Genomic DNA, 16,672 nt, shown 5'->3' on the forward strand with positions numbered 1-16,672 from the left:
ACAATATTACTTTCTAACTCTCCTTTTTCTAGAATAGAGATACGGTGTGAAGTAAGATTTTATGGATTTCAAATACGTTAGTAGTTATTTTATATTTTTGAAGAAGAACTAGGTTTTTTTTAGAGCAAGGCCTTTTTAATGGTAATAAAGAATTATTTTTAGTTTTTTTTTTTGCAATGTTGGTAAAAATCGTAAGATATTGTTATTATTATTAGAAAGTTTTCGTCTATGACATAAATTATTTTATTTGTATATTGACACATATACTAAATTAAATTATAATATCGGCAAGATAGATACCTTTACCTCAAAAAATATATTTACCTTATTTATAAATCATAGATAAATTAAGTTAATATTTTATAATTTATTCATTACTCTTTATTTTTGCTCCAAATTTTTAAATATTTTTTCACTAGCAAAATATACAACGTGAAACACAAAACAAACATTACCTAGGTACGTGCTATTTGTCAACACCCAGAATATTTTGAGGGGGTCCACCATATCCGACCACTCAGCACCGGGAGGCGCTCACATGACGTAACACTCAACCACTATCGTATCCATCACTATAACCACCAGTTACATTTTATGAGTTAACCACTAGATGAGTTCGCCACTGGCGCAGCGAGCCGCCGCGAGAGCCGAGACCAACTGCCGCTGGCGACGCTTTCCCGCCGTCCCCTCCCACCCCACGGAAAATATCACTTTCCCATACCATTTAGCGCTACTTTTAAAAATGTTTTGCACCATATAACTCGAGGCTCGTTCGTAACTCGCGTTATGGGGGTGGATAAGGGTGGATACGATGAAACACTGTGGATAAGTATTTTTATATTCAAAAAGTCTTTTTTCTTTTCGTAAGTTAGTGGTTGCAATAAAACAATTAATTAAGATGTTAAAACGACTGAAAATAAAAAATAAAAGTAATTTTATTTGACCTAGTTTTTTTAAATTATGCTCACAAGTAACAGTAAGCTACGTCTTCGTTCAATCAACTTCGTGCAAAATTCCATTGGACACCTCGAAGTAATAAAAGAACTCATAAATCATTCTCATAATAAATTTTATAGTCATTTTCAAAAAACATAAAAATCACACCTTTATATTGAGGTATATATTCTAATAAAATATCTTCAAACTAAGTTATTCAATGTAATGTAAGAAATAGTGTTCACCGTGGGTAGGAATCAATTAAGAATCCTTACCAGAAACCTAACTGGGCACTGCAAGCTCAATTATAAGCACCTTAACAGAATAGGTGTTAGTAGCTTAACGACTTGCAGATTCTGCGAGGAGGAGGATGAGACACCTATACACCTTCTCCTTGACTGTCCTACTCTACTATAGAGCAGGAATAGGCACCTTGGTTGCTACGAATACTCATCCACAGAGGAAATTCGTGGCACCAACCCCAACCACATCGTTCAATTTATGAGCAGCATTGGGTTGGGGACGGTACTCTAATGCGAAGGAGTCACAATACAGTGTGTAACAAAAATAAGTGATAATACTTAAGGGTATGTACGTGTTCCTTGTAGAGAGTTCACTGTGAAAGTAGCAGCGCTGAAAGACGAAAAATTTTTTTCACTTTTGTATGGACAAGGGCGCGAGCGTCACGAGTTTCCCCATACAAAAATGAAAAAAAAACTTGGTCTTTCAGCGCTGCTACTTTCACAGTGAACTCTCTACAAGGAACACGTACACACCCTAAAGTATTATGACTTATTTTTGTTACACCCTGTAGATCCTTAAGGGTCGCAGTGACATCAGGGCTACTTGACCTGCCTGCAGCAATAAAAAATATATATAATATAATACTCATTTTATTTTCCCGAGATAACATCGAACTCACACAAAGGTACTATTAATATTTTTCATACTTTTACTTTTTGTATAGACCTTCCCTTCGCAGAGAATCCCGTAATGGTTTTTACTCAAGGAACTTTTTGATTTATTATATTTACGGTTTCTAGGGATAATCGTGACCATAACTTTACATAATAGTTTTTTGGAGCTTTCAAATTATGTTAGAACTTTTGTAAAATAAAACAGAAACAGAGAAGAACTAATAATCGTCGAGTTTATGTGGCTTTTTGTTAATTGTCAGCTTTTACAAAGCTTTGAGTAAACCAATCATATTTGTAGACACCTCTATTGCTCAAAAGAGCAAGAACAATAGCATTTATTAAAGTTAAAACATGAATAAATTTAAATAGCTACATATATTTTTTTATTATTATATTGTGGATGATTGATTAAAGGATTAAATTGGGTTTGCTCTGTACAGCTGAGTTTGAGAGAGGTTAGTAAGATAATATAAATAATCATATTATATTATTATGTATAAATATTTCAACACAGTTTAATTTATTTAGTACTTTCCTACGTTATGGTTAAATTCTTTGGTTAAATCTTTATTAGAAACTTAATAAAAGGAACAAAAATAATGTGATTTTTCGATCTTTATTAGGGCTTAGTTTTTCCATTTCGATACAAATCCGCCGATTCCAATTTACCTGAAAATTTAGTTTAGCGAGCACTCGCCCAGGTCTGAATGCAACAAATTTGGATTCAATTTAAAATTGTTACCTTTTCATTTCGAATACGGGTATGAAATAATAAATCTAAGCTCAAATATTTCCTAGTATGAATTACACTCGCGAAATCGAAGTTCTTTATGAATCACTCTCATCTCATCTCGCAAAAACAGTTATCGGAAACTGTTTTTGTTTTTTTCGATGGAATTCGTGTTAGCTTCTGTTAGTACCTACTTCATATTTGTTCACGTACAATATTGGTATAAAAATGTAATATGTATATTTTTGGTTTGAATTTTTATATCTGAAATATTACAAATAAAATACGGACATAACATACGGAACTAAGGGACCATATTAGTACTAAGAAAAACGAAAGTCTACGGAATCTTATGTGCGAAATACATGGAGCATGGTGTTATTTAACTTTTAATCTAACGGATCAAATTTATATTAATACTAGCTGTCCCAGCAAACGTTTCTTTGCCATATAAAGTATTTCGCCCATATTATTTTATTGAAGTGACTAAATAAGTATGTCACCATGGCAACGTCCATCGCTATCCCGTCGCACAAACAATGGTCGCCGTCAGTCTCGAGTTGTAATAATGTACTATTATTTATTTAACAAATGCACTTATCAATATAAAAAGTACCCAGTAGCAGATTCTCAGACCCACTGAATATGCATATAAAATTTGGTTAAAATCAATAAATCCGTTTCGGATTAGTACGCGGCCTAACATTGTGACACGAGAATTTTATATTCGTTTTTTAAGCAAATGTACGGAATTCTTATCGTAAAATTACAAATAATTTCATACCTACATATTTTCCAGTGGTAACAATTATTCGAGGTATGAAATTAATCAATGGAAACTAATTTACAAGAGACGGACCAAAAACACTTACAATTTAATACGTAATATGCATACTAAGTCTCAGAAACAGCATTAATTACCGATGTACTGAACGTTACTACTGCTGGAGCGTGCTCCTGCATTAGAACAAAATATTAGCACGCTAATATCATAATATTACACGATTTCAACTATATTACCAAATATATTTAGTGTTTGATTCAAAAATGTCGACATAGAACACACGCAATCCCCATTCAAATATCAACGATTTACTTGTGTATCGTGTGACGCGTCAGTATATTATATTGACTGCCTTTGACTGACTTTGAACGCCTCCGTGGTCCAGTGGTTCAGAGCATGGCTCTTGACGGAGGTTGTGGGTTCGAATCCCGTGTTGGAAACATGTTATTACCAAGTTTAGTTAAAAATGCTGCAGGCTGATCACCTGATTATCTGACAATGATGATTGATGATCCATGCGTCGGATGGGCATGTAAAAAGTCGGTACTGCGCCTGATCTCTCGCCAGTCGTGTCGGTCTTCCGTGCGACTGGGTTATGAGAGTAAAAGGAATAGAGAGTGCTCTTGTGTACTGCGCACATATTCGGGCACTATAAAATTACTCCTGCGTAACTGGCCTGGATTCAGTGAAACCGGCAACCGTCACCGAAACCGGTGTGGGAGTTATTATTATATTGACTGCTCGAAAATAAAGACAGCCTGTAAGTGACAACTAGGCGAATACAGAATAATCGAAATGCTTATGAGTTATGACGGGTTTTTGTTAGGGTTCCGTACCCGAAGGGTAAAAACGGGTCCCGTTTTTACTAAGACTTCGTTGTCTGTCCGTCTGTCTGTCTGTGTGTCTCCAGGCTGTAACTCAAGAACATAATAGGTAGAGAGTTGAAATTTTCACTGATTATGTAATATGTATATCTGTTGCCGCTATAACAACAAATACTAAAAACTAAATAAAATTAATATTTAAGGGGGCTCCCATACAACAAACGTGATTTTTTTACCTTTTTTGCTCTATTATATCAATAATGGTAACAGGTAGGTGCTTGAATTTTTCACAAAGTTCTTAGTTATATGTATACTTTAATATTTAATAATACTATTTAAACAAAATAAAACAATAATGGGGGCTCACATATAAAAAACAATGTTTGGCCTAATTTTGCTCCATAATGGTACGGAACCATTCGTGCGTGAGTCAGACTCGCACTTGGCCAATTTTTACATTATTTACGGCTACAGGAAATTAATTTATCGAATCTTCTTCTAATAATAATAATCCAATAAATATTACCAAAATATCAAACATCCTAGCTGCTAAATGCCAATTTCTTCGTCGAATTTAATGAAAAATCAGTAATTATTGTTATAGAAAACTCGAGAGCATTGGCCAATTTATAGATATTATATTAGGTACTATATATACTATGCAATGAAAGCATAATGAAAGTTTTCAGAACGATGCGGGTTCATTAGTTTCCAAGATGGCTGCGCTCAATCGTAGGATATTCAATAGTTCCCGATCGTTAATTTTAACGTATCTCGAATAGTACCGGGCAAAATACTGTGGAAATAATGTGTGCTGTTACGTCAGTCATTATAAGCTTATTATGTGTTTCTTTTGCGTTAAGAGGGCGACTAACCCCAAAAATCAAACATCGTCCTTCTCTCTTCACACTCACGCCCGTCTTTCATATGCCAAGTGAAATAGAACGACGCGGATTCATCGCCAAATTAGTTTTTAGGGTTCCGTACCTCAAAAGGAAAAAACGGAACCCTTATAGGATCACTTTGTTGTCCGTCTGTCCGTCCGTCCGTCTGTCAAGACCCTTTTTCTCAGGAACGCGTGGAGGTATGAAGCTGAAATTTATATCAATTACTCAGGTCTACTGTCCCTTGAAGCTGTGAAAAAATCAAACTTCTAAGCCAACGCAATCAAAAGATACAGCCGTTTATGCCGCAAATTTTCGACACTTGCAAGGGAATCAAAACCTACAGGGTGCTTCCCGTGAACTCAGAATCTTGAAATTTGGTACGAAGCAACGTCTTATAGCATAGATAAAGGAAAAATTACGAAAACCATAAATTTTTAGTTACATCACATAATATTTTTTTTTTAATAATTTTAAACTTACTACCCATTTCCTCATAAACGCGTAGAGGTATTAAATTGAAATTCATACCAAATACTCAGGTCTATAATACCTTTAATCTGTAACAAAATCAAACTTCTATGTCAACGCAATCAAAAGAAACAGCAATTTAAGATCTTTGTCTTAAATTTATGCTCCTCCATCTTTCCCCATTGTAATGTTATGAATTTAATTTTGCAATAAAAATACCATAGTTATGACTCGATTGTCGTAATGAACGAACTTTGTAAACCTTGCAGGTTTGTACGGAACCCTCGGTGCGCGAGTCCGACTCGCACTTGGCCGGTTTTTTCTCAATAACTCGATAAAATATATACAACATTTTAAAAATCCGCTAGGTCAATCTCTCAATGATAGAATTTTATACACTGTGTTAAAATATTAACTTAGTTCAATGCACGGTTATAGCAATAAATGAAAAATTTGTGAAAATTAGATGCATCTTTGTGATTTTTTTCTATCGAGAAAATTTTAAGATATCGTGTTTTTGCTCAGATCGAAATCTCGGAAATATAATGTAGTATCTAATATTAAAAAATTGAATTATAAAATCGACACTTTAGGGTTAGTCGCCCCCATAAAATGAATTGAAAACGAACCTAATAAGTTAACTCGGAAACTTAAATATTGTATAGATTAGCTGAAGATAAGTATCACTTCTAAAAATATTCTTTGAATTGAAATAAAGTAAATCCATGCGTCGGATCACAGAATATAAACTGCTTCGATCTTAATTTGCCGGTTGCTGTCTTTAAATGTGTAATAATTTTTTTATGTACTTACTTAAAAAAAAAAACCACAGCCGAACATATAATCTCCTCGTTTTTTGGAAGTCGGTTAAAAAGACAATTACTGCTTTCCAAGAAATTGTAGCACGACCGCTATCAGACGGCACCGTTTTTCTATAAAGCTCACATAATAATAAAGCTATATGACCGAGCTTTGCTCGGTATTTGATAAATCACGAATTAAATGACATTTTCTAAAAATGATTCCTAGCTAGATCGATTTATCGCCCCCGAAACCCCCTATATACTAAATTTCATGAAAATCGTTGGAGCCGATTCCGAGATTCCAATTATATATACGAACGAGAGAGAGAACGAACGAGCAATTCTTGTATATATATATATATATATATATATATATATATATATATATATATATACAAGAATTGCTCGTTTAAAGATATAAGATAGAAATAATCATGAAAGGTCTAAAACTCTTCGAGTCAAACTTAAGTACAATATTAGGTTTTAAAATTTAAAACATCATAATATTGTAGCTACGTGTAATACTCGGTTCGCTGAGCGTTCCTTAAGTCTGCTAAAACTTACAATATGTTATAATATGTACTCACCAAAAAGTTTATATACCGACTACAACTTATGCTTTAGTTTTACGTCTCTAATAATGTCCCCATGAGGAATTAAATTGATATTTACGTGTATTCTTATAACTTGTTATAGGTAGGTAACTTGTAAGTTGTAGGTATATTATTTTGAGTAAGTATTAGATTTTTTATAAGAAATAAGTCATAGAAAGTGTCAGTACTCTTTTAAATGTGTACCTACTCGTAACTAACATTTTTATTATAACAATTTCAGCCTTGTAATAAGTTTGTTATAATGAAATATTAGGTTTGCTTAGTCAATATTGTGATGAGATAATAATTATTATAACTAGCTAAAAGCCGAGTTTTTTGATGTATAGTCTACCTATGAGCAGTCGAAATGTAAAGGTTGTGGGATATAAATACTAGGGCTCACTTCGCTCGCCCTGATGATTATAATATTATAATAGCTTTTGCTAAAATGAGTAATATTTGTATTAAATAATATAAAACTTCTTTCATTTGAACAAACCTTGTCTGGGTAAAATGCTTCATCAGTCACTGTGTTCCATTTTTTGAACAATTTGTTGCGATGTTTTATGGTTCTGTATTTTATACGGTTTTGTGTAACGGCTTTTTTCATAAAATATAGATCTTGTTTATATTATTCTACTTCGCAATATTGAGGATAAATCTTCTGAAATTATTATACTTTCGTGCGTAATGCTTGGGATAAACGTCCATTATGGGATGGCTATGTGCAATAAAAGGAAGAAAAATTATAATGCTTTTCTTAAACGTATAATTAACAAAAGATTAACAAAAAGTATGGCAAATAAAATTGCAAATCTGTTATTTAATAAAAATAATAACTAACGTACCTACCATAACAATATATCTTGGAAATCTACCAAGGTACCTTATCGCCCCTTTTTTGTCCGTTTACGTGCAATTATATAAAACATAAAATATCAACATTTTATGTCAAAATTACTGTACTAATCAGAGTATTTACATGAGAGTACTTTACGAAATATGCAGACAAAACGATATTGTTAAAATTCCTCCAGTAATCATTAAATACTCGAACAAACATTTTCCCGTTACCCAAAGATAGCAACCAATTTCATACTACGACCCAAATCGAAATGTCAAACTAGGGCCTTTACACACTCGTGTACTAAATAGATACATTTTTCCCCTTATTCTCCCCACTACAACCGCTAGTTTACATAGTCAGATACACTTCAAACGGCGCCGTCTATTAAACCTTGACTTGTTTATTCCATTTTCCAGAACGTACGAGGTTTGATAGTTCAAAGGTCTTATCAATGTCAAAGTGAGGCTTAGGTGGCGTAAACGCCACCTAAGCCTCAAACAAAATTAGTAGATTAATTGTATTAGTATAAATACTAATACAATTAATCTACTAATTTTGTACGATATTTAAACACATGCTAAGGGGGTACAAGGACGTATTTCTCTAAACAGATCACTCGGGTCATGGATTAACCTAACTGGTGCCTTACTCCCAAAACTGATATCGATTTTGATTTTCGATTTCAACGGTTTTTGACACTTTAGACATGCTTTAGACATCTAAAATAGCGCTATTTTAGATGTCTAAAGTGTCAAAAACCGTTGAAATCGAAAATCGAAATCGATATCAGTTTCGGGAGTAAGGCCCCAGATCTCTAGTAATTTGTATGATGGTTGTGAAAAAATATTGTAACAAAAGTTATTTTTTGCCTAAATTTGCTCTATAACAGGATGAACTCTTAATTGTCCGACTCGCAACTAATTTATATATTTAATAAATTCGATATTTATTAAATCGATATTATAAAGGAAACAAGTCGACATCAACAACGATTCATTCGCATTGTCATGTGTTTATTTAATGGGAAATGCGTACAAATTAGAGACGTGAACGGACGTGATAAAATAAAAAAAATAAAAACAGCGACTAACGAACATGAAAGGCTCTCACTAACATCAACGATGGTACTTAAAAATAAAATACCTGCACTTAAAAGGGCTTCACATCACAATACAAGGCTCTCGTTGAAAATATTTTTGCTGGTCGAATTGTTTCAATTGCTGATGTAATTAAAAAATGCACCAGTGTTTCATCACAATATTATTTCTACAAGGCAAAACTTATTTCATAATTTGGACTCGGAACCAAACCATCTTATACGATTATTGTAATAACTTAGAGCACGTCAAATTCTCTGAATTGCTATTACAAACAAATTCAATAACTAGTAAATAAATTAAAGTAATATGTAATTAAAGTCGAGCACTTTTATCCAATTCCAAACGTAGAAATAAATTGTGCGAAATGAATTGCTTAATTTGCCACCGAATTGTACAAGATTCAAGATTGTATTTTGTACTGAGTACTGGCGCTTAGAAAAAGCCTTGGGTGTTCAAAACGAGGACTCGATTATTCTAGTATATTATTTCCTTTTAGGGATTAGGGATTCTGCTTCTTACATCTTTTAGCCCCTTGGGTAAACAGGGCTTACCTAAGGGTCCTTATATTAAAAATGCGACATACGTTAACATAATATGTGTGTATTCATTGCCTGTCAAATGTAATAAAATGACGCAAATCCAGCGTAATCCATACTAATATAACTATAACTGTGTGTGTCTGTCTGTCTGACCGTCTGTCTGTCTGTCTGTCTATCTGTCTGTTACCTCTCACGCCCAAACCGCTGAACCGATTTTGGCAAGGAGATACTTTAAGTCCCGGGAAGGGAAATAGGATAGTTTCTATCCCGGATAAGTGTACGGTTCCCGTGCGAAAAATGAATTTTGGGGGCGAATGTTGCGGGCGTAATCTAGTAAGTAGTAAATATTTTATTAATAAAGAGGATAAGTTATAAACTATAATTAAATGGTTTATTTTCTTTTTAGTTACAACAAGATTTTTAAGATTGTTCTACTTTATTTCACACTGAAAATATTTCGATGGCCGCTGCTCGAATTACAGGAAAAAGAAAGCCATACCAAATGAAACGAGCTTAGAGGGAATCTCTATTGGGAACACAGCTATAAATATCAAAGTTTGTCTGTGCTGTGATTACATACCTACTTTTACATATACTCTACAGCTCGTATGATCTTGTAAATGTTTGGTAGAGTTAACGACCCTATATTCTAGAGAGCAGAACTTCTACTACTACCAAATTAAATGTTAAAAAATCAATGTCAAATCTTTCTTCTTTTTTTAATTTTAGATCAAAAATTTGAAAGAGTAGGTATAAAAATATGTCTAGACTCTTGTGTAGTTGACCTTCAATTTTTGTTAGTAAATATTCGCAAAGAAATATCAAACTCAAATTATTATAATTCTAAAGCGACATAAAATTAGGGCGACAGTATATGAACCTAAATCCTTTCTTACCCAGTCTTATAAAGTTTTAGTACCGAAGCTGTAAACAAGTGGAAGATATCGAACGAAAACTTCTCCATACAAATCTCTCGCCCGCCCCTTTTTATTTCAAAATAATCATCTTGAAGCTGTTGAGGCTGTTAAGTTGGAAAAAGTTGAGGACTAAGTTGCGACAGCAGATGAAACATGTCCCTTGCCAATAATAACACTTTCGGAATAAATAAGTTATAAACAGTCCATCTTTAGACACATTAGCATTTCTAATATTACTAATATTATAAATGCGAAAGTCTGTCTTTCTGTCTGTCTGTAACCTCTTCACGCCCAATCCGCTGAACCGATTTTGCTGAAATTTGATATGGATTATGGAGATACTTTGAGTCCCGGGAAAGGACATAGGATTTTTATCCCGGAAAAATGTACGGTTCGATAAAAGAATTTTAGTGCAACGGAGTTGCGGGCCTCATCTAGTTTCAGATATATTTGAAGTGGGAAAGTTCAGTATCGCGTCGCAAGCGTGTAAAACTGTTTCGTTATTGATTTCAAGGACATGGTAAGGTAAGTGTATTCAGTAGACTAACCTGTATAATATAATAGTAGACTCTACTGTATAATATTTATACTGTACTTTCTCAGAGGGTTTATTTAGACTGTAGGAACTTGAATGGTACGGTTGTTTTCGCACATTCATCTTAACTAATTCGCTTAACCTAATGAGAGTGAATGCTACATTTCAATAAAAACTTTCAAGGATTTTGAGGCAACATATTTGCCTTGTTTTAAAAAAAAATTAAAAAGTCGCCAACAATAGCGCCTGTTATGTAAGATTTAATGAAATACTTTTACAATAAAAAAATTGGTGTAAGAAAGTTGTATCTAAGTGACACTTCACTACATAGCAGAGCTAGTTCTGTTTCGGTCTCGCAAAATGCTTGCAGGATTGCTACAAACAGCGCCCACCTCATAAACATCAATCCACATCAATATTCAGAAGCTTAAGACGCTAAGACGGCCCTCGTAATAATGATTTATTACAAATTAATGATTGAAATCTATCGTCGATGCTCCAGTTATGTCTTGTGTTTGTCTCATTAATAGATAGTTGATCTGTTGTCAATAATTATTAATTTATATCTTAAGTTTACGAATATTTATGAAGTTTATCAATGTAGAAGTCTTAAGCAGTATTTGTATAAGTAAGTAAAGTAAAAGTAATATAATAGCTCCCACACCGGTTTCGGTGATGGTGGCCGGTTTCATTGAAACCAGTCCAGCTACGCAGGAGTAATTTTATAGTGCCCAAGTGTGTGCGCAGTACACAAGAGCACTCTCTATTCCTTTACTCTCATAACCCAGTGGGACGGAAGACCGACACGACCGGCGAGATATCAAGCGCAAGACCGACTTTTTAATTGCCCATCCGACGCATGGATCATCTTACATGTCAGACAATCAGGTGATCAGCCTGCATTGAACCAAACTTGGAAATACGAGTAGCATGTTTCCAACGCGGGAATCGAACCCACGACCTCCGAGCCAAGAGCCGCGCTCTATACTACTAGACCATGGAGGCGTTATAAAAAAAGTAAAAGTAAGTAAAAATTATGCCAGATCATAAGATGTAAGAAGTAGGTAAGATAAAAGATCATCTGAAGTAGTGGAGGCTTAAAAACTTTTCTTAATTTAAAAAAATGTATAAAAATATATTAGCACAAAAAGTATTTCTTCAAAACTTACATTAGAAAACCTTTCCTTTTAATTTCCTAAGTCCTGCCAAAAATCAATAATTAATTTCGTGTAGCTTCGTATAAAGCCATAATTCTTCCTAGGATGCAATGTTGCGGTGACTGGCAAGCGTTAGGGTTAGTTGCTCCTGATCTCCGGGACCTAGTGCCACTATAAATTTCCGGATAAGTAGGTGAAAACACACGCCGGAAATTGTCGGCTGCTTAGGCTTAAACAGGACTGGGAATGCTAATATCGCTGCAAACAAATTTGACGGCGGCGCCTTATTATATGCTCAAGTCGAAATTAACGAATAAATACGCGTACGTTTGTGGTTTTGAATTCATACTATCCTGTCGTGCAACATTTGTTTCGAATAGTGTAGTAGTCTTTTGTTACCTCTTTTTAAGTTTTAAAAAGTATCAACCGCTTTAAAAGGCTTTCAGGACTATGCAAAAAGTTTTATAAGATTTGCAATATAAAATTTATGTTAATAATGCCAATTAAAATTTGGCAGGTATATAAATTATATGTCTCGTTTTAGTAACAAACCCTCGGGGTCGAAAATAGAAATAGCATTAAAATATTCGAAGCGATATCTTGTTTTATTGCACAGTTACGCTGGTTTTTACTAGCACTCTATAAAATAAAGGAGTTTAAATTCAGTATTGCTTTAATTACAGTAAATTCAAAGTTGTATAAATAAACTTAAGTGTATTTATATTTCCCTCTTTGAATACCAGTTGTATTGCTGTAAACTAAAATCTTAGCGAGTAAATACTAAGAGCAATCATAGAAAACGTATTACACTAAAATAATGATAACAAATAACGGAATGGACTCGTACAGGTAAATTAATTTAACTCTACAAATACGCCACTTGATAGAAACTCTCTCCTAGAGGCTAGAAGCAGAGTTTTTTATTTATGTAAAATTAATTATTAATTATTCGACAAGTTCCTTCAGTGTAATCGATTAAAAGCCAGCTTACGAACCTAAGATGTTTAGTCGAACTATATCGGTCGGGTCGGATGTTAGCCTATCGACTGGGTTAGGTTAGGTTAGTCATCACTCATCATGGGATTTGACATTATTTTTCGCTAGCGAAGCGATGACTTATGTCAAATCGCTTACATTTTGTTAGCGTTTACGATAATCACTTGCCACTTGTCTACTAGGGCAGTTTAGAAATAAATTTTTGCATTTACAATTTGAGCTCAAGCTTGAAATTCCTATTGTCTGAGGATGAGGTTCTTGAAAATTGTAATGGCTACATCAAGGCAAACAAAGCTGGAAAGGCACTTAATATAAGATTTTGCCGACAAATACTGCGTGAATTTAGTAGCGCCTGAAATATTAAAACTATTACTGTGGGTACAACCGTTGTCGAGGATGTTTGAAGTCTATTAATAACATATAACATTAACGGTACTCCGCATGTAACAAAGACTCGACATACGCGGAACTAATTTATATATTAATATGAAATGACGTCAACTAAGAGTTTTATAAACCTCGTAAAATAAATCTTTTGAAATGGAAATACGAAAGCTTTAAAATTGCGTTTTATTTTTTATACAAGACGAAGAGCGCGACTCGGATGGCAAAGCGTTACGCTCGTACTTAGTAGCAAAATAAGATTTAAAATTTTGTTCCACTTTTAAACAGAATTGAATTTAATGATACAATTGTCTGAAAACTTACAAGTTTTTTACTTATTAAAGTAGATGTTTGAAGTTTCTAGTTTCGTGTATAATGGAATGCATATTTGTTATTTGTACCTACCTATATTACTAACAATGTTACAAATTATTAATATGCAGGTTTTGTAAACTATTGTTATTGTTGAATTCTAGCTTGTGCTATTTTTTAAACGTTTGAATTGAAAATACTAAATAATCCTAATATGGAAAGTGCAACCAAATCTATTGAAAATAATTCCATACTTTCGCACCTATGGCATATTGCAGACTTAACATAATAATTTAATATGAGTCTTCTTTTTCATCAAAAGATTTGGCCATCTAAATAAAACGTAGGAATTCCGAAAACAACTTCGAATAATTAATATTAGGTATTTAGTTTCTTTTAATGATATCCATAAGTTTTTTTTATTTATCATATTATGTATTAATAGAATCCTTTCAATTTATATGGTCGAAAGGAAATCAATAATTTTGGCTTACGTGACATTAAATAATTAAGTTTAATTTAATAAAGAGTTCAACAGAAAATGAATGGAGTTTATGTCAAAATTTTCATTATATAAAATAACGTCGGATACACTTTGGTAAACATAGCACTGAAATCATTTCCTCATATCATGTATAACAATATGAAAAACTGTTGTGAAACTTCAATATAACGGCTCCCCACAACTGCGAATAAACAACACTTAGCGAAAGTTCACATAACGAAAGTATACATGACGTGTTATTCTGCCATTTGTCCTTGTTTATCGGCCGTTCGTAAACACAGTGGCTATTATGTATCCAGTTAAATTTACACATCTAGTCCGAAATTGGGAATTTACGACCTCTATGTCCAAGCTCATTAGGCATTGACTTCCCTAAAATCACTAAAGAGACTGAGACTCAATCTCAAAATGTAATATTTTGAGATTGAGTCTCAGTCCCTTTAGTGGTTTACTAAAGAGACTTTTCGGAAGTTTCACTTATATTCATTAATTATTACTAGATAATGCCCGCAATTCCGTTGTACCAAAATTCAGTATTCGTGCTGGAACCGTACATTTTTTCGGGATAAAAAGTACCCTATGTCTTTTCCCGAGACTCAAAGTATCTCCATACCAAATTTCAGCAAAATCGGTTTAGGCGCGGAGAGGTAACAGCCAGACAGACACACTTTCGCATTTATAATAAGGGGTTTTCCAATAAGGATTTGTCAACTTTTTTTCAAAATAAAAATAAAACCTTTTGAGATATTTCAACAATTTTAGTATCGAATTGAAGTACAATAAAAACATTTTTTAACGGAACTCGACTTCGCTCATATTATTATGGTCACCGCAGGCCCGTTTGCAGCGATGATTCTTTGAACCCAATTTTGTATGTCTTTGCCACACATTTCGGCTATTTCGCGTTTAATTTGACGCTCTTCCAACGGCGTCGGCTTATCCAATGACTTGACGCAGCCCCTAAGAAAAAAATCTAGTGGCGTTAAATCGCACGAAAGAGGCGGTTAATCGACTGGTCCATATTTTGAGCTAACACGCTCATCAAACTTGCTCTTCAATAAATCGATTGTAATTTGTGATGTGTGGCTTGTGGTGTCGTCCTATTGAAACCTCATGCTGTCCAAGTCCATATTATCTTGTAATTCGGGCCAAAATAATCCATAATCATGGCCAATCAGCCTGTCTACTAGAGCGAGAATTACGATCGAAAATCGGAGTTAACGCTCTTAAAGTAGCGGCCACCGACTCCGAATTTCTGTAGTAAATTTCTAAGATTTGCAGACGTTGTTCGTTCGTGTACTTCACCATGATAAAAATGTTATGTCTACTGAGTAAACTGACAGTAACTGTTCGATGTTAATTGAAGGGGTGCGTCCATTAACTAAATTCAAAATTGTCAAGTCCCTATTGGAAAACCCTCTATAATAGTATGGATGGATATTATATGTATGGTCAACATAAGATAATAATAACAATTTATTTAAGTTCTTAGCTTGGATGCAAGAATTTTCATGAATGTAAATTATTATTAGGCTATCTCGCCTAATAATAATTTACATTTACAACAAAAAATTGTCTAAAAGAGTGCATATCGGCAGTGTTATATTTAGAAGACCTCATGCAAACTTTGAAAAAATACTTACTTTTACTGAATATTTAACTTATACTTCCACTGACAGGTAAGTATTTCATTTATAAAGTATAGTATTATTGATTTTCTATATATTAATACGCTAGGCATGTACATCTAATATATGATTGTGTTCGAGCAGGTACTACTTGTTTTTCTATGGAATTCGTATTTATAATAGGGAATTATATAGAAAAACTGGAAGCTGCTCTGGTTAGTTCTATCTAGTTTCCTGGAAATTTCATTAAACTATTGTACTCGTAGCTCTCTGTTTTTCAACATTATTAAATGTCGGTCCTCTTAATTATTGTTAACTACTGTTTTTTACGTCTTTTTTACGTTTGTGAGTTGCATGTAGGTTACAACAATATATTTTATTTTGAATAATTTATTGAAACATTATAATTGAAATATTTTAATTTCTAGCAATTGCCTGCAATTTAGATCTTGCAGTATTACAAATAAAATTCCATGGTTCAAAATGTGTGCATAGCAAAATTATTCATCTAAATGGGTTCTTAATTCTTCAAGCCCCATAAGAGCACCGGTGATCACGACAGCAATAGAATACAATTCCTGAAAGTTTCCTGGAAACCGCGATCGAAGTATACTTCGATCGCGGTTTCCAGGAAACTACCTTTCTCTTTCCAGGAAACTTACTATATATATAGTAAAGGTAACAAATTTTCGCAACATGTTATCTGGCAGTATCTGCGGGTGGAACCTGGATTCCTTAAATACAGGGTTTCCTAGCTAAGGCTCCAATTCACACAATGATTCTCGTTTTAAATATGAATTAACTAGCTGT

At 33.6% G+C, this 16,672-nt stretch overlaps 1 protein-coding gene across 14 annotated transcripts in view; it reads right to left on the minus strand.

Annotated features, from left to right (window-relative positions):
* LOC121729849 (neural-cadherin) overlaps positions 1 to 16,672 on the minus strand; it is a 383,323-nt gene that overhangs the window by 118,566 nt on the left and 248,085 nt on the right. Inside the window, exon 1 of one of the 14 annotated variants that reach the window (XM_042118570.1) lies at positions 456 to 635. The exons of 12 other annotated variants lie outside the window; for them this stretch is intronic. In XM_042118570.1, coding sequence (XP_041974504.1) covers positions 456 to 507 — 52 coding nt within the window. In that variant the 5' untranslated portion in view covers positions 508 to 635. Of the gene's footprint in view, positions 1 to 455; positions 636 to 16,672 lie in introns of those variants that run through there. One more of the 14 variants, XM_042118579.1, reaches the window with a different exon arrangement.

This window comes from Aricia agestis, chromosome 1 (genome assembly GCF_905147365.1).
Source record: "Aricia agestis chromosome 1, ilAriAges1.1, whole genome shotgun sequence".
Classification (NCBI taxonomy): domain Eukaryota; kingdom Metazoa; phylum Arthropoda; class Insecta; order Lepidoptera; family Lycaenidae; genus Aricia; species Aricia agestis.